Source organism: Moesziomyces antarcticus (genome assembly GCF_000747765.1).
Source record: "Moesziomyces antarcticus DNA, scaffold: scaffold_v10001, strain JCM 10317, whole genome shotgun sequence".
In the NCBI taxonomy this organism is placed as follows: domain Eukaryota; kingdom Fungi; phylum Basidiomycota; class Ustilaginomycetes; order Ustilaginales; family Ustilaginaceae; genus Moesziomyces; species Moesziomyces antarcticus.
Window position 1 is genome coordinate 1711188 of NW_014639009.1, and position 26589 is coordinate 1737776.

At 58.2% G+C, this 26589-nt stretch overlaps 8 protein-coding genes and 1 non-coding gene across 9 annotated transcripts; 6 read left to right on the top strand and 3 right to left on the bottom strand.

Annotated features, from left to right (window-relative positions):
• Positions 1-304: 304 nt before the first annotated feature.
• On the top strand, positions 305-3501 carry PAN0_001c0615 (FAS1 domain-containing protein; the record flags this gene model as incomplete). The annotated part of the gene is made up of 3 exons (XM_014804230.1): positions 305-3227; positions 3294-3410; positions 3488-3501. 3 exons carry the CDS (start codon positions 305-307, stop codon positions 3499-3501), a joined length of 3054 nt encoding a protein of 1017 aa, XP_014659716.1.
• Positions 3502-3610: 109 nt separating this feature from the next.
• Positions 3611-4780, bottom strand: PAN0_001d0616 (3-oxoacyl-ACP reductase; the record flags this gene model as incomplete). Its single annotated transcript, XM_014804231.1, has 6 exons — positions 3611-3666; positions 3735-3784; positions 3858-3901; positions 3964-4539; positions 4615-4633; positions 4725-4780. The coding sequence occupies 6 exons, from the start codon at positions 4778-4780 to the stop codon at positions 3611-3613; spliced, it is 801 nt and encodes a 266-aa protein (XP_014659717.1).
• Positions 4781-5737: 957 nt separating this feature from the next.
• On the bottom strand, positions 5738-7756 carry PAN0_001d0617 (uncharacterized protein; the record flags this gene model as incomplete). Its single annotated transcript, XM_014804232.1, has 1 exon — positions 5738-7756. The coding sequence occupies one exon, from the start codon at positions 7754-7756 to the stop codon at positions 5738-5740; it is 2019 nt and encodes a 672-aa protein (XP_014659718.1).
• Positions 7757-8690: 934 nt separating this feature from the next.
• PAN0_001c0618 (uncharacterized protein) lies at positions 8691-9899 on the top strand (the record flags this gene model as incomplete). Its single annotated transcript, XM_014804233.1, has 1 exon — positions 8691-9899. One exon carries the CDS (start codon positions 8691-8693, stop codon positions 9897-9899), a length of 1209 nt encoding a protein of 402 aa, XP_014659719.1.
• Positions 9900-16254: 6355 nt separating this feature from the next.
• PAN0_001c0619 (uncharacterized protein) lies at positions 16255-18039 on the top strand (the record flags this gene model as incomplete). Its single annotated transcript, XM_014804234.1, has 1 exon — positions 16255-18039. The coding sequence occupies one exon, from the start codon at positions 16255-16257 to the stop codon at positions 18037-18039; it is 1785 nt and encodes a 594-aa protein (XP_014659720.1).
• A 182-nt stretch (positions 18040-18221) lies between these two features.
• PAN0_t001c0007 lies at positions 18222-18327 on the top strand. Its single transcript has 2 exons — positions 18222-18259; positions 18288-18327. It is a non-coding gene; the product is annotated as a tRNA-Leu (tRNA).
• Positions 18328-19469: 1142 nt separating this feature from the next.
• On the top strand, positions 19470-20532 carry PAN0_001c0620 (uncharacterized protein; the record flags this gene model as incomplete). The annotated part of the gene is made up of 2 exons (XM_014804235.1): positions 19470-19657; positions 19752-20532. The coding sequence occupies 2 exons, from the start codon at positions 19470-19472 to the stop codon at positions 20530-20532; spliced, it is 969 nt and encodes a 322-aa protein (XP_014659721.1).
• A 604-nt stretch (positions 20533-21136) lies between these two features.
• PAN0_001d0621 (glycoside hydrolase) lies at positions 21137-23761 on the bottom strand (the record flags this gene model as incomplete). Its single annotated transcript, XM_014804236.1, has 1 exon — positions 21137-23761. One exon carries the CDS (start codon positions 23759-23761, stop codon positions 21137-21139), a length of 2625 nt encoding a protein of 874 aa, XP_014659722.1.
• A 549-nt stretch (positions 23762-24310) lies between these two features.
• PAN0_001c0622 (uncharacterized protein) lies at positions 24311-26368 on the top strand (the record flags this gene model as incomplete). The annotated part of the gene is made up of 1 exon (XM_014804237.1): positions 24311-26368. The coding sequence occupies one exon, from the start codon at positions 24311-24313 to the stop codon at positions 26366-26368; it is 2058 nt and encodes a 685-aa protein (XP_014659723.1).
• Positions 26369-26589: the final 221 nt, after the last annotated feature.

Here is a 26589-nt window from a genome sequence, read left to right on the forward strand (position 1 = left end):
AGGCAAGGCGGGGGGATGCAGGGTCCGAAGCTTGAAGCTTAGCTTTGGTGGGGGCGTGCGTGGCTGAGCCGCTTTCTCGGACTCTCTGGGTTTGTGCGGTGAATTTTGGCTTTTCCTCCACATTAATTTTGTGGATTTGGCTGCAGGGCCGATGCGCAAGATCCGGCAGGGTTACACAGCCGTTATCAATCCACTCTCTACTCACTCGACCATCACCACCCCCACCACCACCACCACTCAGGTCCACACATCGGCCCCGTCTCCTGCGCTCTGAGATGGCATCAGCCACCAGCTACTAGTCAACATGCTCGCGCATCGCTTCTTGGTCGCCGCGGCGGCACTCGCCTGCCTGTGCACAGGTGGAGCCGAAGCCGCTCAGCATCCCCTACAGCTTGCCATCGAACCCGTCATTCCAACTCGCAAGCATAACGATACCTCTTCCTTCAACCTCGTCGACCTACTCTCGCAGTCGCCCGACCACACCATCTTTGTTCGTCTGCTTCAGCGCACCCGTCTCATCCCCACTCTCAACAGGCTGCAAGAGTTCGACGACGGCTCGGGCATCACCATCCTCGCTCCCACAAACGATGCCTTCCTGAGCAAGAAGCAGCAGCAGCTCAGCCAGCTCCACGCAGCTTCGCAAGCCGCTTCTCGTTCTCACACGCTCACATTCTGGGAGTACCTGCTCGACGACCTTCCGCATACCGCAGCCTCGGCGCATTGCATCTGGAACCACGGCATCTGTATCCAGGCAAGCAACGTCAACGCCGTCGCAAGGCAGCATCTCCTCTATCACGTCTTGAACTACACCCTGCCCTTCACTTTGAGCGACAACACTGGCTCGCACGCACCGGACCATCCTCTCCCGCAGCCTGGAAAGCCGCAGATGCACACAACCCTCCACTTTCCATCGCGCAGAATGCTCACCGAGCCAACCCATCCCGGCCGCGTCCCAGTCCCCGACGAGGAGGATCACGGCGGCCTGCTCGGACATCACGGTCAGCGCATGCGCATCGCCCTCGTCGATCGCACGGACAAGTCGCAGCCAGATGCAACCTCTAACAAGCAAAAACGGCCAAGCCTCTACTTTGGCGCCGATGAGCAGGGTTGCGGCGGCGCAATGTCGCTCTTCGAGGATTGGAGGTCCAGGAGCGGCGTCATCCATCACATCGACTCGGTCATCAGCCTGCCACCCTCGTTGGAGCACGTCATCGCAACTCATCCTAGTCTCGACAGCGTGCGCCACCTGATGAACAACGACACCTTGCATACCCTCTCCACCGTGCCGCATCTCACCCTCTTCATGCCAACATCGCAAGCATTTGACAAGCTTAGCGCGCTCGAGTCCGCTTATCTCTTCGGCAACTTCGAACAGGCTTCCCTAGACCGTCTCAAGCTCCTCGGCTGGCACTCCTGCGGCAGCGGCTTTGGCGACCGCTCCCCCGTCTACTCCGCAGCGCTCAGAGCAGCCGGTCGCGCCACTTTGGCCACCACCCTCGGCGGCTCCGTCTCCATCGAAGTCGACCAAGACGATGGCTCCATCAAGGTCATGGACGCCCACATCGTCCAAGAGGACATCCTCACCGAGAACGGCGTCGTGCACCTCATCGACGACCTCATCTTGCCCTTTGGCGATCTCGACATGAGCATCGAGGCTACCCTCCTCGCGCTCAACGCCACGCGCTTCGTAGACCTCGTCTACGAAGCAGGCCTCCAGCACTACATCAACAAACCAGCTCATCTTCAGCGCCAAGATGGTGACCCCTTCACCTTCCTCGCTCCCCGCGACGACGTCATCGACTCGTGGTACTCGCGCCATCCGCACATTGCGCATTACGCACCCGACACCTCGCGCTCGCTCGGCAACTACCGCAAAGGCCCGTCGTTGGAGGAAGTCGTCCGCTACCACATTCTGCCCGGACAGATTCGACCGGCTAACCTCACCAGCGGAATGCTGCTCAACACCGAGCTGCAGGACTGGAAGCTCAGAGAGGGAAGGCAGAAGATGCCCGTCCAGGTCGGCGACACCTCCGCCTCCGAGACGCGCGGCAACGGCGACGTCGCTTTCGGCGATGCCAACGTGATCAGCGAGCCCGTCGAGGTCAAGGATTCCGCCGTCATCTATGTCGTCTCGCAGCTTCTCCAGCCGCCGTCCGACCCCATCCAGACAGCTGTCTCCTACCTTTCTCTCTCCACCTTTGTTGCCACCGTGTTTAGCTCGGATCTCAAAAAGGCCGTGGAGCGCGCACCGGGCGTCAGCTACCTCATCCCCACCAACGATGCCTTCACTGGCTTGGGCCTCGCGATGAATTACTTGCTGCTCCCCGACTCGCAACATTTGCTCCAGGCTCTGGTCGAGTATCACGCCATCGACAGGATCGCCTACAAGGCCGACTTTACGGATCAAGAAGCCGAGTTCCCCACCCTACTGCCCACGCTCGGCGCCAAGCTGGCCATTCGCAGGCAGAAGAGTGGCACCATCGCCGTGCATCAGGCGGGCGAGCCAAATGGCACCGCCTCTCTTGTCATCAAGGGCGATATCCTCACCAACACCGGCGTGATTCACGAGGTGGACCGCGTTCAGATCCCCTTCGATCTCACCATCCGCGACCTGCTCAAAGGTGCAAAGGCCGACACCATGGAGGACCTTATGGTGCAAGCAGGATACGAGTACGTCCTCAACAGCACCATTCCCAAGAATCAGAGCATCGCTTCCGCCTCGGGCTTCCTCGTACTGGTGCCAACCGATAGTGCGTTCACAAAAGTCAACCTCACAGCCGTGCTTGCCGACCAAGACCGTCTCGTGAGGCTGGTGCAGCAGCATCTCATTCCTCTGGTCGACGACAAGAGCGTCGACGAGCTGCTGCCAGACGGACGCGGTGACGGCATCGAGTTGAAGGACGAGAGCTCGTACGCCACTTTGCTCGACCGCGCCAATGGAGGTCCGAGCGCCCACGGCCAGGTCAGCTTCCGCAGGACCGATCCGCGCACGAGTCGGTACAAGCGAGCACTCAGCGACGGCGAGCCCGATGAGGGGCTCGGGTGGATCGTAGGCATCAAGAATACACGCGGCTCGTCGTCCGATGCCCACTCGGCCGTCGTTACGGCCTTTGGACGAGAGGCGAGAGGCATTCGCGGCGATGTGCGCATCATCAGGCCGCCAGTAGGTGGCGTGTTCCAGATCGATGCTGTGCTCACGCCGTACGAGCCGGGCTGGTTCTATCGATGTAAGTGTCGCCCGTCGCCAGCTTGCGGAGAATCGTAAACTGACATTGACTTTGCGCTCGAAACAGGGGGATGGATTGCTCTGCTTTGCGCGGCTGTTACCGGAGCGGTGGCAAGCCTTGCGGTGTTTGCTGTGCGATGGTGGCGCCGCGGCAAGCGGATCCAGCTGCCAGAGGCTCTCGAAGGTGCGTATTCTTTCCTCTAGATGATGACAGACATCCGACTGACCCCTCTTTACGTCCCGTCCGTGGCAAACCTGCAGGCGAAGAAGAATGAGACCGCTCACTGCATTTCACTGTCACACTTCGCACTCGAAACCGCGTTCGTGGAACAATTCAGATTCATCTTTCCAGCAAAGGAATGCGTGGGCAGCGACGCCTCGGCCTCAGCCGCGGCCGACGTGGCTGGGCATGTTGGTGGCCTGGATGACGACGTTTCCGACTGTTGAGCAAAGCAGAGAGGGTGTCAGCAATGTTTGAAAGCCAAGTTGGACGACAACTGGAACTCACTGTTGACGCTGAGGGGCATTTCTGCGATGTGGACGATCTCCTTGCCGACCCTGTTCTCGAGAGCGAAGCGGGTGTGAGTACACTAGGATGGGGTGAGTTGAGGCTGGGGCTGTGGGAGCTTACCATTCACGGTCCATTGTCGGTTCGTGGCGCATGGATCCGTCGGCCTATTCCAAGCAAAGATGATCAGTGTTTTGCTCCGCAATCGCGCGAGGCCGTGAGGGCTTACCTGGGGCACGCCTGGACCCTCCTTCATCTTTGCGGTCATTTCTGATGCGGCGTTTCCGACGTCGATCTGGGTGACTGCGATGTTGAACTTCCTTCCATCGAGCGAGAGCGACTTGGTGAGACCGGTCATGGCCGTCTTTGTCGCGGTGTAAGGCGACGTGTTTGGGCGCGGAGCATAAGCGCTAATGCTACCATTAATGATGATCCTGCCTCCCTGGGGTGATTGCTTCTCCATGTAGCGGTAGGCTTCGCGTGCGCACAGCCAGGCAGCGGTCAGGTTGACGTCGACCGTAGCTTGCCAGTCGGACAGCTTCTGTTCGGCCAAGGGGACGTTTGGTGGAGAGATGCCGGCGTTGCAAAACACCAGGTCGATCCGACCGAACTTTTCGGCAGTCTCTTTGAACACGCGCAGAACGACGTCTTCCTTGGTGATGTCGCCGGCAACGTAGTGCGAGGAGGAACGGCCAGAGGCGGCGTCGATTTGGTCGCACGACTCGCGAAGCTCGGTCTCGCGACGGCCCGTGACGGTTACGTTCCATCCAGCACGTGCGAGCGCAACGGCACTTGTGCGGCCGAGCTAGAGACAGATGAGACATTGCGACATAGTCAGCACATCTGTTCCAGCACATGACCCCATGCTATTCGCACTTACGCCAGACGATCCGCCCGTACTGTTCAGAGCCGCAATCGATGCAGAAAGCGAAAGATCAGTCCGTCAGCTATGCGCAAAGTCAAGATAGACACAAGGACCAGCACACCTACACGATGGCAGTCTTGCCCGGTCGCGGGTAGCTTTCAATGTGGTCGTTGGATGACATTGTTTCGAGTTCTGTAGTCAGGCAGGGAGGACAGTGGTGTGTGCGTGGGGATGATGATGGGTTGAAAGCATGAAGAGGCTCATCAAATATGGAAGGGTGCTCTGAAAAGCTCCACACAACAACCCCGCATCCTCCGGAAAGAAGAAGGGTGGACCGAGCTTCGGAGCGGAGCCGACGGAGATTCAGGCACACGAGCAGTCATGGGTTTGCGAAAAAATGTCCCCGCGGGGGTGACCCTGTTGATTCATTCTGGACTCAAAATCCAAGACCGGTCCGAGGAGCTCCGGTCCGCCCGTTCCTGAATATGAAGTGGAGGGAAAAGACATTAATGGCTTCTTCTCTCCACCAAAATGCATGAAGAGGCCTCAGATCGTGAAAGCAGCTTCCTCCAAAAGCCAACGGTTGTGCCCTGTTGGACCCTTTTGTCGGCTTAGCACAGCGGCTGGCTTCGCACGTTGGTCAGAGCAAGTCGGCTTGAAAGCGTTGGGCTTCGCCGCGCCACCCAGGATGCATGCATCGTTTGGAAGCCAACATGGAGCCAGACTCGAGCAAAAAAAGAAGCATGAAGCCTCTGAGTTGCTTGGCTCGCGCCCGCTCCTTCGCGGTACAAGATATGGCTCTTGCACGCCGCAAAAATCATGCATCTCGAGCGGTGGAAGGGTGAATCACGAATGAATGCACCCCGCATAATCATGAATATATGCTGCCTCGATGGGGAATCGTGACTGGGAAGTGGTCTCTGCGTGCTTGTACGGTGGTTTCCCGGTCTTTGCGCTCGCGCGTAAATCTTCGCATATGTATCCCGTGACAAAAGTGGACTTGGTGCCGCTGCGGTCGGCCCGTTGACGTTGGTCCGAATGGGTCGCTGCGGTCGGGGTTCCCATTGGAGACGAAGCATTCAGAGACAAGATGGCAGGAGCCGCTTGCAGCTTGACCACATCGTTCGGACTTCCTAGGCTACGTAGACGGAGATGATGGATGGATGACGATGGACGACTGTGATCCGCTAGAGGGGATGCTGCCGGCTGCGTCCGGTGACGGGCCGATTTCCTCCCCAGAGTCGCTCCTGCGGTGATGGAGCGCTCCGTTGGAGGTCCGGCGCTCGAGTTTGTCGCCTCCATCTTTGCTGGCCGAGTGCCTCGTCAAGTCCACTGGCATTGTGACGACTCGGGAGACTCGCGGCGATATACTCTTGCGAGCAGACGTGTTCAGCCGGGGCGATCCCATGGACAGTACCGATCTTGCAGCCGGAGAGCCTGCCGGACCAGAAGCGGATCGCAGCCACGCCAGGCTCGACGCCGAATGGCCCTTGGAAGGACTCAGCATGGCCGAATGCATTCCCCCGTCTCGGAGACTCAGATGCGAGTAGTGCTGCGTCAAGAACTCGGAAAGCTCTTGCCAGCCGCCTCCAACCCTGACCATGACTGTGCGCGAAGGAAGAATGCGGCAGAAACAAAGCCGCGGCTCGGGATCACCGATCCAATATCGGCCGCTTATGTCTTTCTCGTCCTTGGCGGCAGACGAGGCATTGTGATTTGCGGCTCGAGCGGATCTGATCGAGACGGGCATCGGTAGACGATTGACGATGCGGCCGATAGCAGTGTCCAGCTTATTCCGAGGATCGGCTTGGTACCGATTGACCAGCTTATTCCGAGGATCGGCTTGGTACCGATTGACACCAGAGCCTCGCGTCGCTTTGGGCGATGGCGTTGAGAATGCCCCGTTGAGACGCTTCGAGTGCAAGGCGCGAGAACCAGATGCGACTCTCGGAGAGACCTCGTCCTTTGTGCTGTGCGCCTCATGTGACGTCCGGCGGCGGGGTGTTTCGAGAGCTTCCGAGGTTGAACGGTGAGGGTGGATGCTCAGATCTGTTGTTGAGGACGAGCCGGATAGATGTCTCGAGATGGTCTTTTCCTCGAGCAGAGTCGCGATCGTCGCAGCTTCCGCTTCTATTGCCGCTGGCCGCATCAAGGCGTCCTCCAGCTTCTCCTGTTCGTCCAGTAGCTTCTCCGGCACCTGCCTGTGGTCGATGAGAAGATCCAACAGCCTTCCGGCAAGGCGGACCTTTTCTGCATCGAAGCTTCTGACGCGAAGGACGAGGCGTGACGACTCTAGCTTGACAGACTCTACTGCCAGCCTGAGAGCAGGCGTTGGTACTTCTGTGCGCTTCCCGGACCCTGACGGATGGTGTGCTGCGGATTCAGCCGCATCCTGCTTGAATTGCGTCGGCGTTTCGTTCACATTGAGAGCCCCGTTGCTTTGGAGCAGCGCTGCGTCCATCGCGTGGCCGTCTTGACTTTCGAGCAGTGCCTCTTTGAGAGCTCGACACTTTCGCTCAAAGGCTTGGATGTCGTTACGAATGGCTGCGACGTCTTGCCAGCTCGCGAGGAGAGCTCTTTCCCATCGCAGTCGAAGTTCTGTGAGCTCGTGCTCGGCGCGTTGGTCGCGCAAAAGCCGCAGGAGCTTGTCGAGCGCGTAAATGGTGGAAAGGGCGAGCTCGAGCAGGTCTGTGTCGGGTCCAGAGAGGTGTCGCTTGGAGGTGGCCTTTGCTACTTTGCGCAGTCGTTTCATGTCGTCCACGTTGAATCGTTGAATGTCCTGCTCGAGACGGTCGCATTTGCCCTGGCGTAGGTCGAGCTCTTGGCTCAGTCGTACGAGCGTAGATTTGCTTGCTAAAAGCACTTGAGGCTCGGTTGAATACGATGCGACATCCTCGAAAGGATTCCAAGCTGACCAGCTCTGCAGGTCGGCTATGTGACGCTCAATGTCGTCCTTCTTGTGGGAGATGCGGGTCAGCTCTACGTAGTCTTCGGATGAAAGCTGGTCATGCCTGAGCATAGGACGAGCAGCGTGACCGGATTGATGTGATTCGACGTCGTCGCTCGATGTTCTTGTTGCCGGAGCTGCGAGCGCATCCTCCGAGGAGATCCGCAGGGAGTGCATGCGGGCGTCATCGATGCTGTCCTCGGCCGGCATGGGAGCGCAGTCACTTGTTGAGGTTGCTGTCTGGCGAGTCGTTGCATCTGCATCCGTTGTCATTGCAAGGTCAGGGGCCCTAGCCGCTCGGGGTCCAGAGCCGAGGCAGCTGTCTACATTCTGGGGCCGCTCTATCAGCCCCGAGATCCAGCATGTCGTCCGGGACGAGGCTCCTTGGTATTCTGTCGAGCTGCTTGGCGGCTGCTCAGCGTACTGTGAATGACGGGTTTACGAATGAGAGCGAAAATTCATGATGGCGGTCGGGTGGGGAGGAGTGAGGTCGAAGCAGAAAGCAGATACAGTATGAAGTTCTGTTTGCAGCGAATCTTGTTGTTGTCATTCCGAAGAGTGGGCAAAAATAGGTGTAGCGGTGGCCCAAGCGAGATGCTGCAGCGGTCTAACATTGGTTGATTTTGTGCAATTCCGCGACTGCTCCCCAACGCCCTTTCTCGTGACGGCGCGTCCTACCTTTTGTCACTCTCCAGTCAGGCGAGTCCTGCTCCGTCCGAATGGCACACAGCTCGACGACAGCACCTGAGACTGCCTTTTCGAGGCCAGTCTAGAGACTGGGGCTGGAACGTCCGCAGCCGATGGGATGGACAATGGCTGGCCACGGAATGTGAACAGTCTCTTCTGCTGCCATTTGCAAAGCGTTCGCAGAGAGAAGTCTTCGCAAGTTCAGTGCTCTCTCGCTCCTAAATTCTAGCCAAAGAGCGGGAGAGCACGACTTTCAACAGCAAGACTGCCCACTGCAGCAGCCGCAAGTGTGCAAGGCATCGGTGCGCAGTGCCTGTAGCGCGAATGAGTCAGCGACGAACGGCTGTGCGATACGCCCGATGCACGGCCACGCTGGCCTGAGCTGGCCTGAGTTGCATGTATGCGTGGCGACGCGGCCTTTTTCAGCGCTCGACCGAGGTCCCCGGGCCACCGCGCAATGCTGCAGCCCGAGCCTCGGGCGTCCTCTGCCTCTGCCCTAGCTCGCTCCTTCTCCTCCCCTCGTCCCGAATCGGCAGGTCCAATCCTTGTTCCCAGTCGTCGCTCCTCTCGCGCCCTTCCCACTCCTCGCGATCGCTTCCATTGCTTCGTGCAAGTCGCCACCTCCCTTCTGTCCCTCGATATCCTCACACCAATGAGACCTGATCGCGATCGTGCTTTGCGCAACCTCTACGTCTTGAACCTCCCTCTCGACGCTACCACCGACCACTTCGAGGCTCTCTTTAGCCGATACGGTCGCGTCGAGCATGCGGTGATCCTCGCCACGCTTGACCATCTTGCGCGACGACGCGGCTTCATCCTCATGTCCAGCCCGGATGAGGCGCGCGCCGCCATCGAGAACCTGAACGGCCATTCCTGGCATCGCTACCGCATCGAAGTCTCGTTCGCCATCGTGCAAAGGAGTGGCACGCCCTTCCCTCACGAGGCCCAGGATGCTGTAGAGCCACCTCGCCGACCGAAACCGCCCCAACAGGTCAGTTCAGGATACCCAGCGTGTGGCCGTTCATTTACAAGTGCAAGCTCCCAGCTCGACTGTGCTGATTCGTGTCGTTTCCTCATCCATATGCAGTCGTATGAAGGCTCACCGCCAACAGACACACCCGTTCCAGCCCCTCACTCCGAACGGCCCCACCGGGAAGCGGCCCAGAATTTTCAGCAAGGAGAACACGAGGCAGTTCTCAAGCTCTCCGGACTCGACACAGCCGTCTTCCCCTCTTCGGATGCTGTGAGAGCTCTGACCGAGCCCTTCGGAAACGTGCAGTATCTGCTTCACTCTGCACAGTGTCATCCTTCATCGATGGCCAGCCAAGCTTTGGTTGCTTACTGCTGTCGTTCGAGCGCTTCCTTGGCCCGTCTGGCTCTCGACAATTTCGCAATTGGCAACGGTCACATCACCGCATCTCTCGCCAGCCCTGCAGCCCTCGGCGACCTCTCCTTCCATACCGATCCACATGCACCGCCCTCAGAGCGGAGTACCAGCCAATTCCACAATCATCCTCATGGACCTTGGCAAGTCGGTAGCAGGTCAGTGGAGCCTGGTCTCAACCAGCCGCAAACCCGAATGGATGCTCCATCCGAGGAGAAGGTAAGCGCCGTCTCCGCTAGCATTCGCGATTTCGTCTGTATCATTGCCTTGGCAGCTCACTAACGCAGCATCTGTCTGTCTCGCTTGGCTTCTTTTCTCACATTGTTGTTTGGGATGGATGTCTATGCGCCCTCTCACTGTCACTCATGGCTTCGGCTTGAAAGCGGCAGCTGCCCCGCCCGATCGGGGATGAAAGAAGACAAGCCGTTGTCAAGAGAAAGCAGCCTTGATCGGATGTTTTGTTGCGACCCCAATTGTGGATCCTTGGCGACTCCGAATCCGACTCACTCACAGCCCTCGTCATGAGGTCAGCGCGTACGCCATGAAGCAGCTCTCAAATGTGGAACGTGAGAAGCATGAAGAAAGCCCACCATGCTCGAGCCACGTGGACACTTGTGAGCCGAATCATCAGGCACGAAAGCCGGGACACGTGGTCCTGTTACTCATGTTGGCGCGATGCGATCCGCCATGCACGATGCATATAAACCATGTAGGATTCATGATTCACTGTCAGGCTCCGCGTCCCAGGAACGAGAGATGTGCGTGATGTAACTGAATCACCATGACCCACACACAGACGAGGAGATAGCCACGAGCGGCTGGGCCGCAACACTCACCTTTCCTGCTCGTCACTTCTCGGGATATGCCGCGCCAAATCATACATGTGATGTGCATATGAAAGTCGTGAGTATAAGTCCGGTCAGTACTGACTCTTCGTCCTTCGTGCCTGACGACGCACACACCATCGTATCCTCAAAAAACGGTACCGCGACGAGCAGCCAGCTATCTACCACGAACCTTTGACGCGCGATGCGCGTGCGTGGCTGCATTAGCTGGCTGATGCCTGATTGGTTTTCATGATTTGCCAGTTTGCGTTCGTTCAGGGTATGTATGCATGAACCGCGGGGCATACGAGACCGCCTCGCTCGTGGTGCATGTCTGCCCACCCAAAGTAGCTACGAGTCCAGCTTTCTCTCAGTCACCCAGGAGGGGGTTCCACACGTTTTGCGAAACGTTCCTCTCCTTTTTTGGGAAGAAATCATATCCTAAGAAAACGCGAGCTGGCGAGGAGCAGCCACCCAGCAGCCACCCGTGTGTGTGTGGGTGGCTGTGGGGTGGCTGATCCCAAACAGCCACCCGGGGTGGCTGCTGGGTGGCTGCTCGTCGCCAGCTCGCGTTTTCTTAGGATATGAATGATAACTACGAACTGAGATCGTGCCTCGTGCACGGTCGTGATACAGACGCGTGATTCGGAAAGGAAAAATTCCCACATCACGGTAGCCACTCGGAAACGAGTCATGGCCCATGATCTGTGATCATGATTCATCGGCTACCAGGGCCGCTTCGCGATAATTGGCGACCGTCTAAGGTGGGCGCCGGAAAGTTTATTTGCAAAAGCGGCCTAGCATGAAGCTGACCGCAAATCCGGTGGATGACCTCTTCAGAGGTTCAAATGTCATGAATCCGAGACTCGGATGCGTTGAAAAGTTCGAAGAATAACTCAAGTTAAGTTACATAAAGTATTGTGTGACGTTTGTAACTAATCCCTTTTGCCTCGTATTCCAACGGACTGACGGATTAACTTATGGCCGAGTCAAGGTCCATAGGCTTTGAAAATATTCATGATTCGTGTTCTTTTTTTTTTCCTTGCTGGCCCAATCATGAATTCTATCATGTAAAGTGAGTGGCCCACTAGTGAGGCAAAAGTTACGAGTATGGCATGATCACCTGAAGCCCCCTCTGAGGACCTGGTGACATGATGTGCTCTGGAGGAGGTCGATCTCGTCATCAATGTCATTATATTTACCCCTGACCCCTGTAAAGCCGCTTGCCGAGCTGTCTGAGCTGATAAATGCGTCGATGTCATCCATTTTCGTTTCACTAATGGGCCTGTTTCACTAATGGGCCACTCACGTTACGACAGCCATGATCAGATGTCATGAACACGAATTGTATTCTGTCTTGATCTAGATATTCGCGTAAGTATGTGTCACAACTCATCACGAGATCTGGTGCAAAATCCGGCAGGATCATCACGATTGGCAATTGAAGGGCACAGCCAACTGTTTTGCCAGAGTCGGAAAAACAAAACAAAATCATGATTTTGCGCAACATGCACTAACTGGCTCTGTTGAGGAATCTCAAAATTAGCGAAGCTTCGCTCCTCAGCGGGAATTGACTTTCAGCAATCGTGTCTCGCCCGGATTCTGTAGGGGGAAAATGATCAACGATGCAAGCAAAGCGACTCCGTATTGTCGGTTGTGATGATGGTGTCAGTGTCCGAGTCCGATTCATATCCTTACAAGTGGGGTGGGTGGCGACGAGCAGCCACCCCTCAGCCACCCGGGGTGGCGAAATCAGCCACACCTCAGCCACCCGGGGTGGCAAAATCAGCCACCCGGGGTGGCAAAATCAGCCACCCCCCAGCCACCCGGGGGGGTGGCGAAAATCAGCCACCCAGCAGCCACCCCGGGTGGCTGAGGGGTGGCTGCTCCTCGCCAGCTCGCGTTTTTTTAGGATATGATTCAATGTCAATATGATGATCTGCTCATGCGTCTTCGAAATGATGGAGCCGTACTCGTGCTGGGAAGGAGGATCAGTGCTAAACTTGCACTCGGGTGCAGCATCGTCGTTGGACTCGTTCTCAGATTCAGCTTTGATGATGAGCACGTAAGTCATGGGAAAGGAGCACCAGTCCTGAACTCGTAAAGGGGGAAGGGGCATCGTCGTTCAGCTCGGACAGGGAAGGAACACCAGTGCGAAATTCAATAACTTATTCTCTGATTCAAGCAATCAACCCAGTTGAAGGCAGTCATGATCCGCGAATCATCACTATCTGCGCATAACATGATTGGAGAAGCGACTTTGCACGATTTCTGAATAATCAAGAAATCAGTTCCTTCACCTAAACGAGGCCTTTTCTCAAAATAATAATGCCTGATAAGTTAAATTGCTTTGACCATCATCATGATTCAAGTTAGTTGATTCAGCGTCGACATTAAGGTCCCTCCTTGGCTGCGCAGGGTTCGGCATCAAGTCGTGACACACAATTTGCCAAACAGGCAGCCGCGTCAGCTGCAGCGCGTGGGACGTCAGCCTTAGTGTTAGTTAACTTAGATGTAAGTTAGCTTCGGACGCCGAATGCGTCAGGCTGCTGGATACAGCGGTGCGTTGCCGTTGCATACTTTCGGAGACAGCGGCGAGCGCAGGGTTACCCCCCTCAGACCAAGGCAGGCGGTGTGGAAACTGTACAAGATGTGTGATTTGACGGTTTACTGCCGGTCGTCTTTGCGAACCTTCGAGCGCGGTCAAGGGAAGGGGCTTCCACGCGGCATGATTGATCTTCTGGGTGTGCATGGTCATCGTTCGTGAATTCACGATGTCGCGACTGCGTTCGCTTCTTAAGCAATGCCTCTTCGGAATCGTGAATCAAGCAATAAATTAAATTACGTCGGGAGCAGAGTTTTAGCTTTGACACCGAAGTCCGGGCGCCTTTTGCCGTGGTTGTACTTCCGGGAAATATGACTGGGATACATGAGCTGAAGGCAGATTAAATAAAAGGGTCACAAAGCGGCTACACAGATGGTCATTATAAGTTAATCATGATTCAGTTACTCTGATGACGGCATCATTTTTCCTACAAGCTCACAATGCCACCAGGAACATGAAGGAAAAGCACCAGGTGATCGCATCATTTTTGTGATATTCGTTTCACTCGTAGACGGGCAGTATTAGCAAAATAAATGGCAGTGGACATTCACGATTCGGGGCTTAGATCGCCTACTGTCACCCAAGGTGACTGCTGGGCGCTTGGTTCACCCCCTCTTTTCTGGCCGATATATCTAATTTATTGTCCGCGATTCATGCCGTCAAAATTGCAGACTCATGTCGGGAAACCCGAGAACGTCACATCTTAACGGAACGGCAGCTGGCAACGATCCGCCAGGTCGCCTGCCTGCTGCCTCATGCCTTGCTGGGCTCACCAGTTCGCGGTTCTTCAGATTCTGAGTGAGACGCCTATCTCAGAAGGGCAAGAAACGCATACAGCGTCGCACTTTGCTGTGCCGCCCGGTCACGGGGCGGTCACAAGACCATCTCGCGGGGCCCTGCAGCAGCGAGAGCGGGCGGTATCGTGGAATCACTACACGTCTCCAGGTTGACGAGGAACTGCAAGGGCTCCATGCACACGGTTTGTGCTTAGGATGGAATGCGCGGCGGTGCGCCTATGTCGGCCCCATTCACGGTGAGAAGTCATATCCCGAAAAGTCACAAATCACTAGTCACGAGTTACTAGCGGGTGGAGATACATATCCTAAGAAAACGCGAGCTGGCGAGGAGCAGCCACCCAGCAGCCACCCGGGGTGGCTGGTAATTAGCAGCCACCCATCAGCCACCCAAGTGTGTGTGGGTGGCTGTGGGGTGGCTGATCCCAAACAGCCACCCCGGGTGGCTGCTGGGTGGCTGACCCTCGCCACCCCCCCCGCTTTTTAGGATATGATACAGTAGCACGAGTACGAGTGGGCGGAGACAGGTAAGCATATGAAGGAATCAGGATTCACGAATTTGTGTTCGAGGTGAAATTCATGAAGCCATGAGTCGCCATGCATCCTTCATGCTTCCCCGAGTCGTTCAGAACAAGATGTCAGTCACGAGCCAAATAGCGTGCCCCACAGAATGGTGTGTTGTCATATGCAGCTATCCACAGATGACGTCCCGCCTACTCGCATATATCGTGGACGGGAAGTCTCACACACCCGGGAGCTTGTACTGATGCACGTTGCACGATATAGTCGACCTTATGCCTGTTTGTGAAGCCAAACGCTAGTTTGCATGCGGGGGAGGGGGGGGGTGGGGCACAAATCATGGATCATTAATCGCGACTGCAACCACGCCGCCAAGAGAAGCAGCCAGCTTCGAGCATCGTCATGCTGGCAAGAGGTCAATCACGGATCACTGACCACAGATCATGAATCGACATCGATTCACCGACTCATCCCCGGCCGTGGTTGGCCTCGTGCGCGGAGCCGACGATGGAGCATGAGGTATGCCAGGATGAATGGAGACGTCTGTCTGTCCCGGCACTAGTCTCCGCAAGTCGTGCAGCCTGTACGATGCATGATGGGACGTGGGGTTGCGAATCCATGAACGCAAGTGCAAATCAGTCGACAGGAACAAGGAACAAGGTACGAGGAACAAGGAACGAGGAGCGAGGAACGAGGAGCGAGGAACGAAATATGAGGTAACGGTAATCAAGAACAACGAATCAGGATTCAGGAATCTTGAATGATTGAAACCTGTGGCTGACTTACCGCCGAAAGACACAAGATCTGCATGATGATGCGAGACAAAGCAAGTCTGCCACCGATCGAGAAGAGACCGGCTACTCGTTATACGTTTGGTGTCGTTGCTCTACTCGAGGAGGATGCGGAGCCGGGCTCGAAGCATTGCTGATGGGTGCAGTTCATGGCTCCTCATCCCTCAATCTCATTGATGTCCTGAAGAGATCATGAATGCGGACTGTCGAATACCAGCCAGGCATCAGCCAGGTCAGCGTGAGCCAGACAACCGACACTCGAACGCGTGTGACTGAATGCTAGCTGGCTGCTACCAGGATGCTCGCCGACAGCGACCGTTTTGTTGGAATGTGATTCATGATTCGATACGAAGACCGCGGCTTTGCTCATGGTTGCTCAGGATGCAGGCTCCTCCACGCGAATGCCGATGCTCTGTAAAACGCATCGGAGGCGCAAGTGTAGCCTCAGAGACATGAGGCGAATGTATGCGAGCCACGTTGCGCGGTACTTGCAGCGCCATTGGAAGTCATGTGTGCATTTAGTCATGAGTTGCGACTTCCTACTGCGTGCACAGGCGCGCTTTGCACCGTAGGCAGCGACCCAACAACCATGGCCTGGGGTGGTGATCTGCTTGTCCCGCACCTCTGGGCGAGTACACCAATCGCTTTTCTCTTGCGCTGGGTCTCATCGGTCGATCTGCACGAGTCAGCAGGCTACGGCATTTCGCAAGCATGCTTGGTCACGCCGAGCATCAGCAACGACGCCCCCCGAGAAAATCGTCAACGTTGTTAGACCGCTCGGACTCGCGAGGTCGAGGATTTTTGTGCGACCCGCCTCCGTGTCCCGGAATCGGTGCGGAGGTGTACTTAGGTTGCAGGGTCAGCCAGGGCCGAACGTGCATGAGTTGATGAATTGTCCTCTTACCCTACCTCCGTCTGGCGCTCGCATCCCATCAACCTCGCGTGGTAGGCATGCTCGCAGCTGGTGCGATCGACGACGCTGCACAAATCTCTCGGCAGCACAGCGATCGCCCCTCGCCATGCATCGGTCTTGCTAGAGCATCGTCTGCGCCACCGAGCTATCAAAGCTAATCCCAACGAGATCATCGCGAGGGGACACAGACCATGCGACGTAGCGTCTCGTCGCGGGCCACTACCGCTTCATCCAGTACGAGCTCGTCTGACACATATGGTGACCATCGCCAGCAATCACGCGCCACTGGACAAAGCTCGTACGACGCTGGACTCGGAGGGAAGAGCTACTATGATCGATACCCGGAAAGGAAACGGACAGGGCCGTACGTGCCCAGAGCCACGCTCGTCGCACATCACGAGAGTCACGCAAGCAAGCCATCGGTAGCCAAAGCGCAAGCTGCCGATCCTTCCAGACGGTCGGTTTCGAGCACATATGCTGCATCCTCGATCGCACTAGGGCGGGCTCGCCCACATCCCGCAGTGCAGGAACCTGTCAAGTCGATCGACGAGATAGTCCGAACACACTCGAGCAGTCTGCTGTCCGTACCGCCGCTTCAGCGCGCTCCGCAACGCTCAGCCTCGTGGTCTGCATTCGAGCTCGACGCGCGAACATCGCCGGAGGCTGCCAGGAGAGCGCGTCGCTCCGAGGCGGACTCGGACTCGGAATCGTCTCGTTCCGAGGACTCGATAGAGCAAGAGGCTCGTTCGATCCTGAGGGGGACGCAAGTGGACGAGATCGAGAGCGGGCTGTCGCAGCTCCGCATTCGAGGCAAACATGCAAGTGCAGGCCCAAGTACCGAACGCCAAGCTTCCCTTGCTGGTGACAGCACAAAGTACAGACAGCCAAGGCGTCCGCCCACTCGAGACAGCAAGAGCGATGCTGCGGGCACAAACTGCAAGGGCCTGAGCCACGTGGCCATGATCAACATGGCTGGGTCACGGCAACTGCAAGTGTCGTTCGCTGATGTTGGGCTGCCGAGTGGGCATCCCGTGATGGTGTTTCTAGGGCTGGGGGCATCTCGGCACCTGATTGGCCTTTACGATGATCTGGCGACGTTGTTCGGATTGCGGCTGGTGTGCATCGATCGGTGGGGGATCGGACGCACGGATCACATTGCTCCCGAGAGCCGAAGCATCTTGGGCTGGAGTTTTGTGGTGGAGCAAGTGGCGGATCTGCTGGGGCTTGGAAAGTACGCCGTGGTGGCGCACAGTGCGGGCGGGCCGTTTGCGGCGGCGCTGGCGTTGCTGTTTGCGGAGCGTGTGCAGGGGCCGGTGCACCTGCTGGCGCCTTGGACGGGAATGCAGCAGGATAGCGGATACCGATGGCTCCGCTACATACCCGACGGCGTGATCAAGACGGCGCAGGCGGCGGAATGGCGGATACAGAATTGGAAGCTTGGAAAGGAGGGAACACGGATCGCCAGCAAGACACTGCCACCAGCGCAAGGCGGCGACGACCCCGCGCCGAGGAGCCCGCGACTAGGTGTTGGGGAAGCACGCCCAGGGTCGCATGCGTCGTCTGGCGCCGATACACCGACGTGGACGGACGCGGCTGCCAGCGCGCTGTACGCATCGGATGGCGGAGGTGGGAGGTGGGAAGAGGCGGAGCGCAACAGTGCGGTGGAGCTGCTGCGGGCGTCGCACGCGGAAAGCTCTCGAGGACTGGTGGACGATCTGAACCTGGTGCTGGGCAAGCGTCCGTGGGGATTCGACTACACGGACCTGGGTGTGGCGTGCGAGGTGTGGCACGGAAGCAAGGACGAGAAGATTGCGCTGTCGAGCTCGGTGAGCTTGGCGAGGGAGATGCGCGACTGCCAGCTGCATATTGTTGAGGGGGCGAGCCACAGCCTGATGACCAACTCGACGGTGGTGATGCAGGTGTTTGAAAGCATCGTCAAGCACTGGCAGGCAGTACCTCCGAGTGGAGCTCGATGACGGCTCTGACGCCGCTGGTCTGTACAACAATCGTATCAATACTTTCTGAGTAATCTGCATAGAGTCGTTAATGTGACAGCAAGGTCGAAGTGTCGACGCCGAGGCCAGCCGATTGCTGGTTGCAAGCTTGGAGCCAATAGCGAACGCTATATGTACGCAATGTGAGGCTCAACTAACATCGAGGCAAGATGGCCGAGTGGTCTAAGGCGTAGCATTAAGGAAGATATCCTGAGCATTCAGGAAGTGACCTGCTATCTTCGGGCGTGGGTTCGAATCCCACTCTTGTCACTAATCTTTTTTTCTTTTCTTTTGACCTTTTTTTTGCGGGCGTTCTGGGCGCGGAAGTGTGTGGGATCTTGTTGACTTGCCATGTGTAGCGATTGAGGGCGCGGCATTGGAGGCGCTGGAACCACAACACGCCGGGCATGCACGCCGCGAGATTTGTGGAAGAAGAAAGAAGGCTTGCGTGCAGGGATGGCGATGATGCACCGCATGGTTCCTGTCTTGGCGGGCGAGAAAGAGAGAGAGAGAGAGGGAGAGAGGGAGAGGGAGAGAGAGGAGCGCGTGCATGGCGCTAGAACGCGTTGGAGTGCAGCTGCTGCTTGGCAGCCGACCTGCAGGCGAAAGGTACAACGGATGGCTTTGCTTCGGCAGAGCAACGCGTCGATCCTCCGAATGGCTGGCGCTTGAGCAAAGGAATGCGCACGCTTTCGACCAAATTACAACCTTCATTTGATCATTTGAGTGGCTCGGCGGACATGCCTCGGAAAGGCGTTTGGTTTGACTTGAATCAATTACAAAAGGGCGCTGCGTTGATTTGCACTTCTAAGCTGCATCTCGCATAGCAACCGAAGACGTGCGCATTTTTCGAGTGCCTTTTGGTGCATTTGTGCCTCACCCAGCTGTGCGTCGGAGATTGGGCGCCTGCATGTGCCGCCGCAGGATCGACAGTCATCAGACGCGTCGGGCGCCTCCAACACTGAAACGCACCCCGAGCCGGCCAGCGCAGACTGGGCAAGAGCCTTGGCATCCTAGCCGCTGCTTCGGCGCTTGCTGCTCCCCCTCGGCCGCCTGCCGAATCAGTCGGGATGCCTCTCTCTCTCGCCCTCCCTCCCTTTGTAGCATTCTGGCGGGCTGGCTGGCGACCGGTGCCTGGACATCGACGCCTCCTCACCTCTCCCTCTTCGCAACCACCACACACACACTCTCCTCTCTCCACTGCCCCTCTCTCCCCTCCCTTTTTCCATTCCACTCCTATACGGAACCGTTCCACGACAGCCGGCTTCTTCGTATAGACGACCATCACCACACTCGTTACCAGCAACGCACCTCTTTCTCGTCTCGTCTCGTCTCGTCTCGCATCGTCTGTCTGTTCATTCGACATCGTCCTGGGTCGATCCCGTTTGCAAACAACACCAACCACCGTCACGATGAAGGCCTTCGCGACGCTCCTCCTCGCCGCCCTGGTCTCGGGCTCGCTCGCTTCCTCACACGCGTCCACCTCGCCCCACCGACGCCACCACAACAAGGGGCCCCTCGATGCCGAACAGGCCATCGCAAAGCGCGCAACCTACTCGGGCATGGCCACCTGGTACGACGTCGGCACCGGAAACGCTGGGTACGTATCCCCCAACTCCCTACAACTCGCACGTGTCATCGACACAGCACACTAACCTCTCCTTTCCTTTCCTCACCTTTTCCACATTCGCCAGCGCTTGCGGCAAGTTCCTCAACCCCGGACAGCACGTCGTCGCCCTCAACCAGCCCATGTACGGCGACCTTGGCCAGCGATCCTCGTGGTGCGGCAAGACCATCGTCATCTCCAACGGTCAAAAGACTGCCACCGCCACCGTAGAGGACGCTTGCCCCACCGGCGGAGGAAACTGCTTCTACGGCTCCCTCGACATGAGCGTCGGCCTCTTCACCGAGTTCTTTGACCTCGGCAAGGGCGTCTTCCCCATCACCTGGTGGCCCGCAGGCGAGGGCGGCGGAGACTCGGGTGGCAACAGCAACAACAACAACAACAACAACGGCGGCGGTAATAACAACAACAACAACAACAACAACAACAACAACAACAACAACAACAACAACAACAACAACAACAACGACAACAACGACGACGACAACGGTGCCGCCGCCGCCGCCAAGAAGAAGGCCCAGCAGCAGGCCCAGCAGGCTGCTGCCGAAGCCTCCTCGTCCGCCGCCGCCGCTTCGTCCTCCGCGGCCGCCTCGCGATCCGCCGCCGCCTCGCGCGCTTCCGTATACAGCGTCACCAAGGCGGCGGCGCGTGCCAGCGCCTCGGCTTCCAAAGCCGCCGCCAAGTCGCGCGCCAGCGTCCGCGCCAGCAAATCGGCCGCCGCCGCCGCCTCGTCCGCCTCGGCTGCTGCCGCCGCTTCCGCCGCCGCCGCCACCCCCACCGGCAACCTCAACAACTTCGCCAACCTCTACGACGGCCTCTCCAAGATCATCATGGAGCAGGCCGACTCGTGATCGCGCGCGCTCCCTCCCATGGACTCTAGATACTGCGGGTCAGCCTCCCTTTCCTCTGTACCACTTTTCTCTCTTTTGCTCTCGTCTCTTTGTTTTTTCTCTTCGGGTATCTTTGGAAGGAATCTCGCTCGCTATCGTTGCGGCGTCGGCTCATCGCATCGGATGGTGATGCGGGGGTCAAGACTGCGTCCCCTCCGCCCCGCTAAAATCCTGCGTGTCTCCCCGAACGCCTTATCCTTCTCCCACAAGCTCCACTTCAGAGCATGTTCTTCCCTTCGCCTTGCTAGATTTCTTCGTTGCTTTTGCTTGTATCGCGATGTCCGCACCACCCGAGCTGGGCTCCAGAGTGGGTTGCGGGACCGTCGTTGGCTCTCTTTTACTTTCCCGACGCCTTTTGCGCTTTGTCTTGCCATGGAATGTCCACAATTCTTTGTCACTCTTTTTCATCTTCTTGGGGCGGCGTGCGAAGTGCTACGATTGGCGAGCGAATGCTGTCACGTGGAAACGCTCTCACGATCCTTTGTCACTCCCTCAACCGCGCCTTGTGTTGGATGCTACGATGCTACGATTTGCGAGTGGAATGCTACGAGAATGCGAGTGAGGACTAAAGAATGCCGCAGGAGGTCAAGATATCCCAGGCGCTTCCGGACCTATCGAGTCTGACTGGACCGCCGGAGCGTTTGATTTTGATCGAGTGTCGGAAGACGCCGTCTGCGGGGCTGGAAGCGTCGTCGGCGATGGCCTCTGCGTTGGTCATGTACCAGTGCAGATACTGGCCTTGCACCGTCCATGTTCCCGCCGAGACCTCCACGTCGATTGCCAACAGATCGGACGAGGCTGGGGTGGGCGAGGTGGACAGCTCTGCGGAGTCAGCCAGCACGGTGGAGGCTGATGACGACGACGCATCGTCTGCACTTGGACTGTCGGTGATGCTCGAGCGAGACGACGAGAGCGAGTCGGCGGAGCGAAGCTTTCTCTCCTGCTTGCGTGCCCATTTGTCCGAGGCTGCACCGCTGCTTTTGCGTCGGTTGCCGCGATCGCCGCTAGCCGCCGCCGCCACATCGTGCGCGCCATAGTGCAGGAAGGGCAGATAGATCTCGGTGGGCAGTCCGTGGTGTAGTTCGGCGGCGGTGACGTCGACGACGTACTCGAACTGGGACGATTTCATGTCAAACTCGATGTTCGCCGGCGTGCCCACGGTTGCGACGGGGAAGGGCCTGCAAAAGGCCGAGGCTGCGCGCAGGCCGTTGAGCAAGCTGGGAGCATTGTACTCGCCGTCTCCCGGTACGAGCTCGGGTAAGTTTGTGCTCGACCTGGAGCTGGAAGAGAGGCTGGTGAGACTGGCCATGGGCTTGGTGGCGCTTTGAGAGGAAGAGGCGGAGCTCGACTTGCGCGAACGAGGCGTGGCGAGGGTGTCGTCGGGTTCGGCAGATTTGACATCGTTTCGACTCCATAGGCTGAGATCCTCGCCGTTCCAGTCGTCGCCCCACTCGTGGGTGTTGTTGGGGCAGTAGGTCCATACGGTGTAACTGAGCAGGTTCTTGCCATCGCACGCATTGAGCGATGCATCCAAGGCCGCGGTCTGCGCGGTATAGTCTCCGATGCCTCGGCCCTTGTTGTCGCCAAAGTAGGACTTTTTGTTGTCGAGGTCGTAGGGGATGCCGATCTCGCCGATGAGGCTTGGGTATTGACCGAGGCCGTCGAGACAGTCCTGACGGAGGTATCCGAGCTGGTCGCGGATGCACTGTCGGATGGCCTTGTTGCCGACGCGGATGGCAAAGAGCACGCCGGGGTATTTGCCGCGGAGGAGGCCGACGGCATCTGCGTTGAACCAGTTCCAGTGCTTTGTGATGAGGGTGAGGCCGTCGTAAAAGTGGCCCGAGAGACATGCGCGGTGCTGGAGGTCGTCCTGGGAGATGGACTTGGGGGGCGGCTCAAAGACGGGCGGCTGGATGAACATGATGGCCTCGCGATGGGTGGCTCTGATGAGAGCGGCGTACTGGCGGTAGTGCGGGAGCCAGTAGTCTTCTGCGAATTCGGCGGTGCGCTCGCCAGCCGGGCCTTGGTAGTTCTGGAAGTAGGCGTCGTTGAGGACTTCGCCCGTCGCCTCGTCCCAGACGCCGTGGGCAGCCCAGAGACACTGACCGAGGGGCCAGGCGTCGTCGCGTTTCCATCCCCACTTGGATCCGCCTTGTGTGCGATCCTCTTCTTCTGTGAGCCAGGCGAGGGTGCCTTTGGGGTCTAGGGTGACGGAGCCGGAGCGCTTTGGACCCATGGCGCCGAAGGTCCAGTTCTCGAGTGTTTGAGCTTGGCCTGCGCCGAGACGGAAGCTCTGTATGGGGGTGGGTACGGGGCCCTTTTTGAGTTGCCAGTGTTTGGGGATGGAGGAGATGCTGGAGAGGCTGATGTAGGTCTGGTTTGGCTCGTTGACGCTGTCCCAGCCGATGACGCATTCGTCTACGAGGTCGCCGGCGTCTACGATGCGATTGAGGAGCTGTTTGCATGCGTTGAGAAAGTGGGACTGGAGCCAGTCCTGGATGTTTTGGCCGTCGATGATGCAGCGTGGCGCGAAATGCTTGCCCGCAAAGAAGAGGACGGAGAGGGTGGCGGCTGCCAAGCGAGTGTAGTTGGTGGCCCAGAGCATGTCGGGGAAGCTGCTTGGGTTTGGGTCGGCGGGATTTGGCCACTCTGCCTGGATGAATGCGGCCTGGGTGGCAGTAAAGTTGCGCGGGTTCATGCCGCAAGCAACGAGGGCCCAGTAGGGAGCGCCTGAACCGCCGGTGAATCGCGAAAAGAGGTCCTGATGCGGATCCATGAATACTCGGAATCCATACTGCTTGACCTTGCGAAGGACCTGGACGGTGTAGTCGAGGAACTGGGTGTCGTACTTGGCTGGACCGGAATGCTCGATGGCCTCCCAGGTGAAGACGTAGCGGAGGCAGTTGAATCCGCACGAGCGGAGACGGGCGAGGTGGACGTCTGCGGAGCCATCGTGGAGGTTGAGCGGCTGACCTACGAAGCTTTCGCCGCCGGACTCTGCTGATTCCCAAAAGCCTTGGAGTTTTTGGGAGGGTTGACCGATGGGCGACTTGTTCTGGCCGGAAAGGTTGACGCCTCTTAGGAGGAGTGCGCGGCCCTTGGTGTCGCGGAAGAAGGCGTCGGAGGCGTGGATGTAGTAGTCGGGCACCTCGTCGCCCGTGACGGGTGAGTGGGTGAGTGAAGGTGGCATGGCGAGGGGGAGGAGGGGGAGGAGGGGGAGGAGGGGGAGGATGGTGGTGGTGGGCGGAGGGGAGCGAAGCGTGAGAATCATGCGATGTGCAGTCGTTGGCCGGTGTGGCCTTCGAGGGGCGCACAAGCCGTCCAAGGCCGCGCATCGCTGCAGCTTTCCGGTTGAAGGGACAAGAGTGAAGAGTGTGGGGCTGTGCCTGAGCTTCGCGTTTTGCTCTTCGGATGCACCTCGATGCAGCCCTCCAAAAAACCCAAACCTCCACAGCCGGACAGCGATCTGACATGCAGGAATTCGGATTTTCGAGGATTGCAATCACGTGATCATGTTAGGTCGTGGAGAAGCGCTCGCGTCGCGTGTTTTTCGGTGAGGCCGACTAGACGAGTGGTTCAACAGTGTTGGTGTGCTGCATCCACCCCACCACCACCATCACCACCACCACCATCATCATACCGCACGCGAACACGAAGCACGCATACGCACAATCCTACGCTTCCACTCACCCGACACACACGAGGCCGAGCAAGGCTATCACGCCGCCTCTCACTCGCCATGACGAGCACAACCACAAGCACGCGGCGTTCGACGCTCGCCGCCATCGACGCCAACCAGAACAACGGCCACATCGCTTCCACCCTCCCCGTGCCTTCGTCCGCCGTCAAATCAGCAAAGACGTATCAGCCGCGCGCTTCCATGATTCCGCAGCAGTCCAACCCCATCCGCAACGTCAGCGCAACAGCAGCAACAATAACCACCACCACAGCAGCCGCATCCACCAGAGACTCGCTGCTCCAGTCCACCCAGCAGCCCATCGGCTCCACGGCGGTACACTCGGCATCCCACAGCGCCCGCAGAGCCGACTCGGGCATGTACGCAGGACGACAGAGCGTCGCTTCCGCTGGTCGACAAAGCGTCGCCGTCACCACCCCTGCCACCCCAAACTCGCGACGATCCGTGGTCGGCAGGCTCTCCATCGCCCCGGGCAACATCGGCAACACCGGCGGATCGGGCGTGCGCGAGACAAGGCCCATCAAGGACAAGCACTACAAGACGCGCATGGGCCTCACCGTCAAGGAGCATCTCGAACGCACCGGATTCACCATGGTCGGATGGGACGTCAACAAGGGCGTCCACGAACCCACCCAGTCCGCCTTTGTCGGCATGTTCAAGCACATCTACGCCACCTGCATCGACACCAACTTCCAGATGGGCGCAGACGGCAAGAAATTCGAGGACGAGGTGCTGACGCTCATGAAGGAGATCAAGTATCCCGCCGCCGACGAACTCAGCAAGACCAAACTCACCGCCGCAGGCAGCCAGAGCCACTGGCCCTACTGCCTCGCCATGCTCGAGTGGATGGTCAACCTGGGCAATCAGGCCGAGACCATCGGCACCGGTCCACGCTCGCGTCCGGACGAGATCGACGACCTCCAGTCGCTCTTCTTCCCCTACCTCTGGGACTGCTACGACCGCTTCTGGCAGAACGAAGACACCTACCCGGAGGAGCACGCCAAGCTCGGCGTGCGCTTCGAGCAGAAAAACGCCGCCATCGAGCGCGAGCTGCGCGACCTGCAGCAGGACCACGCGCGCCTCGAGGCCGAGCTCGCCGACTACCTCAACAACGACTCGCCGCTCAAGGTGGAGCGCAGCGAAAACGACATGCTCACCAAGGACATTTCGAAGTTCCACAAGTACTACGACGAGGTGCTCGTGCCCAAGCTCGACAAGACCAAAAAGGCGATCGAGCGCCTCATCAAGGAGATCGCCCTGACCGAAAAGGAGATCGACGACAAGAACAAGCGCCGCCTCGATCTGCAGCAGCAGGTCAACGCGCAGGAGATGTCAGCCGAAGAGTACGAACGCATGCTCGCCGAACGCAACCGGCTCAGCAAGCGTCTGGAGGTGCTGGGCGAGCAGAACAAGAAGGCCGCCGGCGACGGATGGTCGCTCGAGATCGCCATCGCCAAGAAGCAGGCCGACACCGAGGATCGCATCTCCAAGTTCAACCCGCTGGCGCGCTCCATTGCGCTGCTCCCCTTCCAGCTGGCGTCGGGCGGTGTGGTGGAGGAGCTGGAGCTTACGCCGTCGAATCCAAGCACCATGCTGCAGGCGGGCGTCGACATCAAGGGCAGCTTCCGACGACAGATCGAGGTGCTGCGATCGCACGAGGCGGACCAGTATCGCCAGGCGTCCAAGAAGCGACTCACGATGCAGGAGGAGTACGAGAAGCTGCAGGAGGCGGTGGCGGCGCAGGAGGCGCAGCTGGGCTCGGATCGCGAGCGGTGCGATGCGCTGGCGAGGCAGGCGGCCGAGTACGAAAAGAGCTGCAAGACGGTGCAGGAGCGATACAAGGCCGACGAGTCCAAGCTGGAACGATCCACCTACGAGACCGAGGCGTCGGGCAGCGTGCATCTGCAGCAGGCCGAGTCGCGCCTGACCAGCCTGCAGCTCAGCGCCGAGCACAAGGAGGAGGAGTGGAGTCTGCAGCGCTCGCGCATGGACGAAGACATGCTCAGCTTTGTCGTCCTGCTCAGCAAGATGAAGGGCGACGTCACAGGCCAGCTGCGCGAAATCCAGGCGGCCGTCGCACTCAAGAGCCGCGACGACTGAGACTCGCATCCAGGATACCCCTCTTTCCCTTCCTTTTCCCTTTCCTTTTCCTTTCCCTCTGCCTCTTCCCCCATGCACTCCGGCTTCACTTTCCTGTACTTGTGCCGACGTCGATGCTCAGCTTCGAATTATACCAATCCTTGCATTCGAGAGCTGGTGTTGCACGAATATCGCGCTGTGCTGAGCTGTGCTGACTTGTTTGGAGAAATTAATGCGAAATT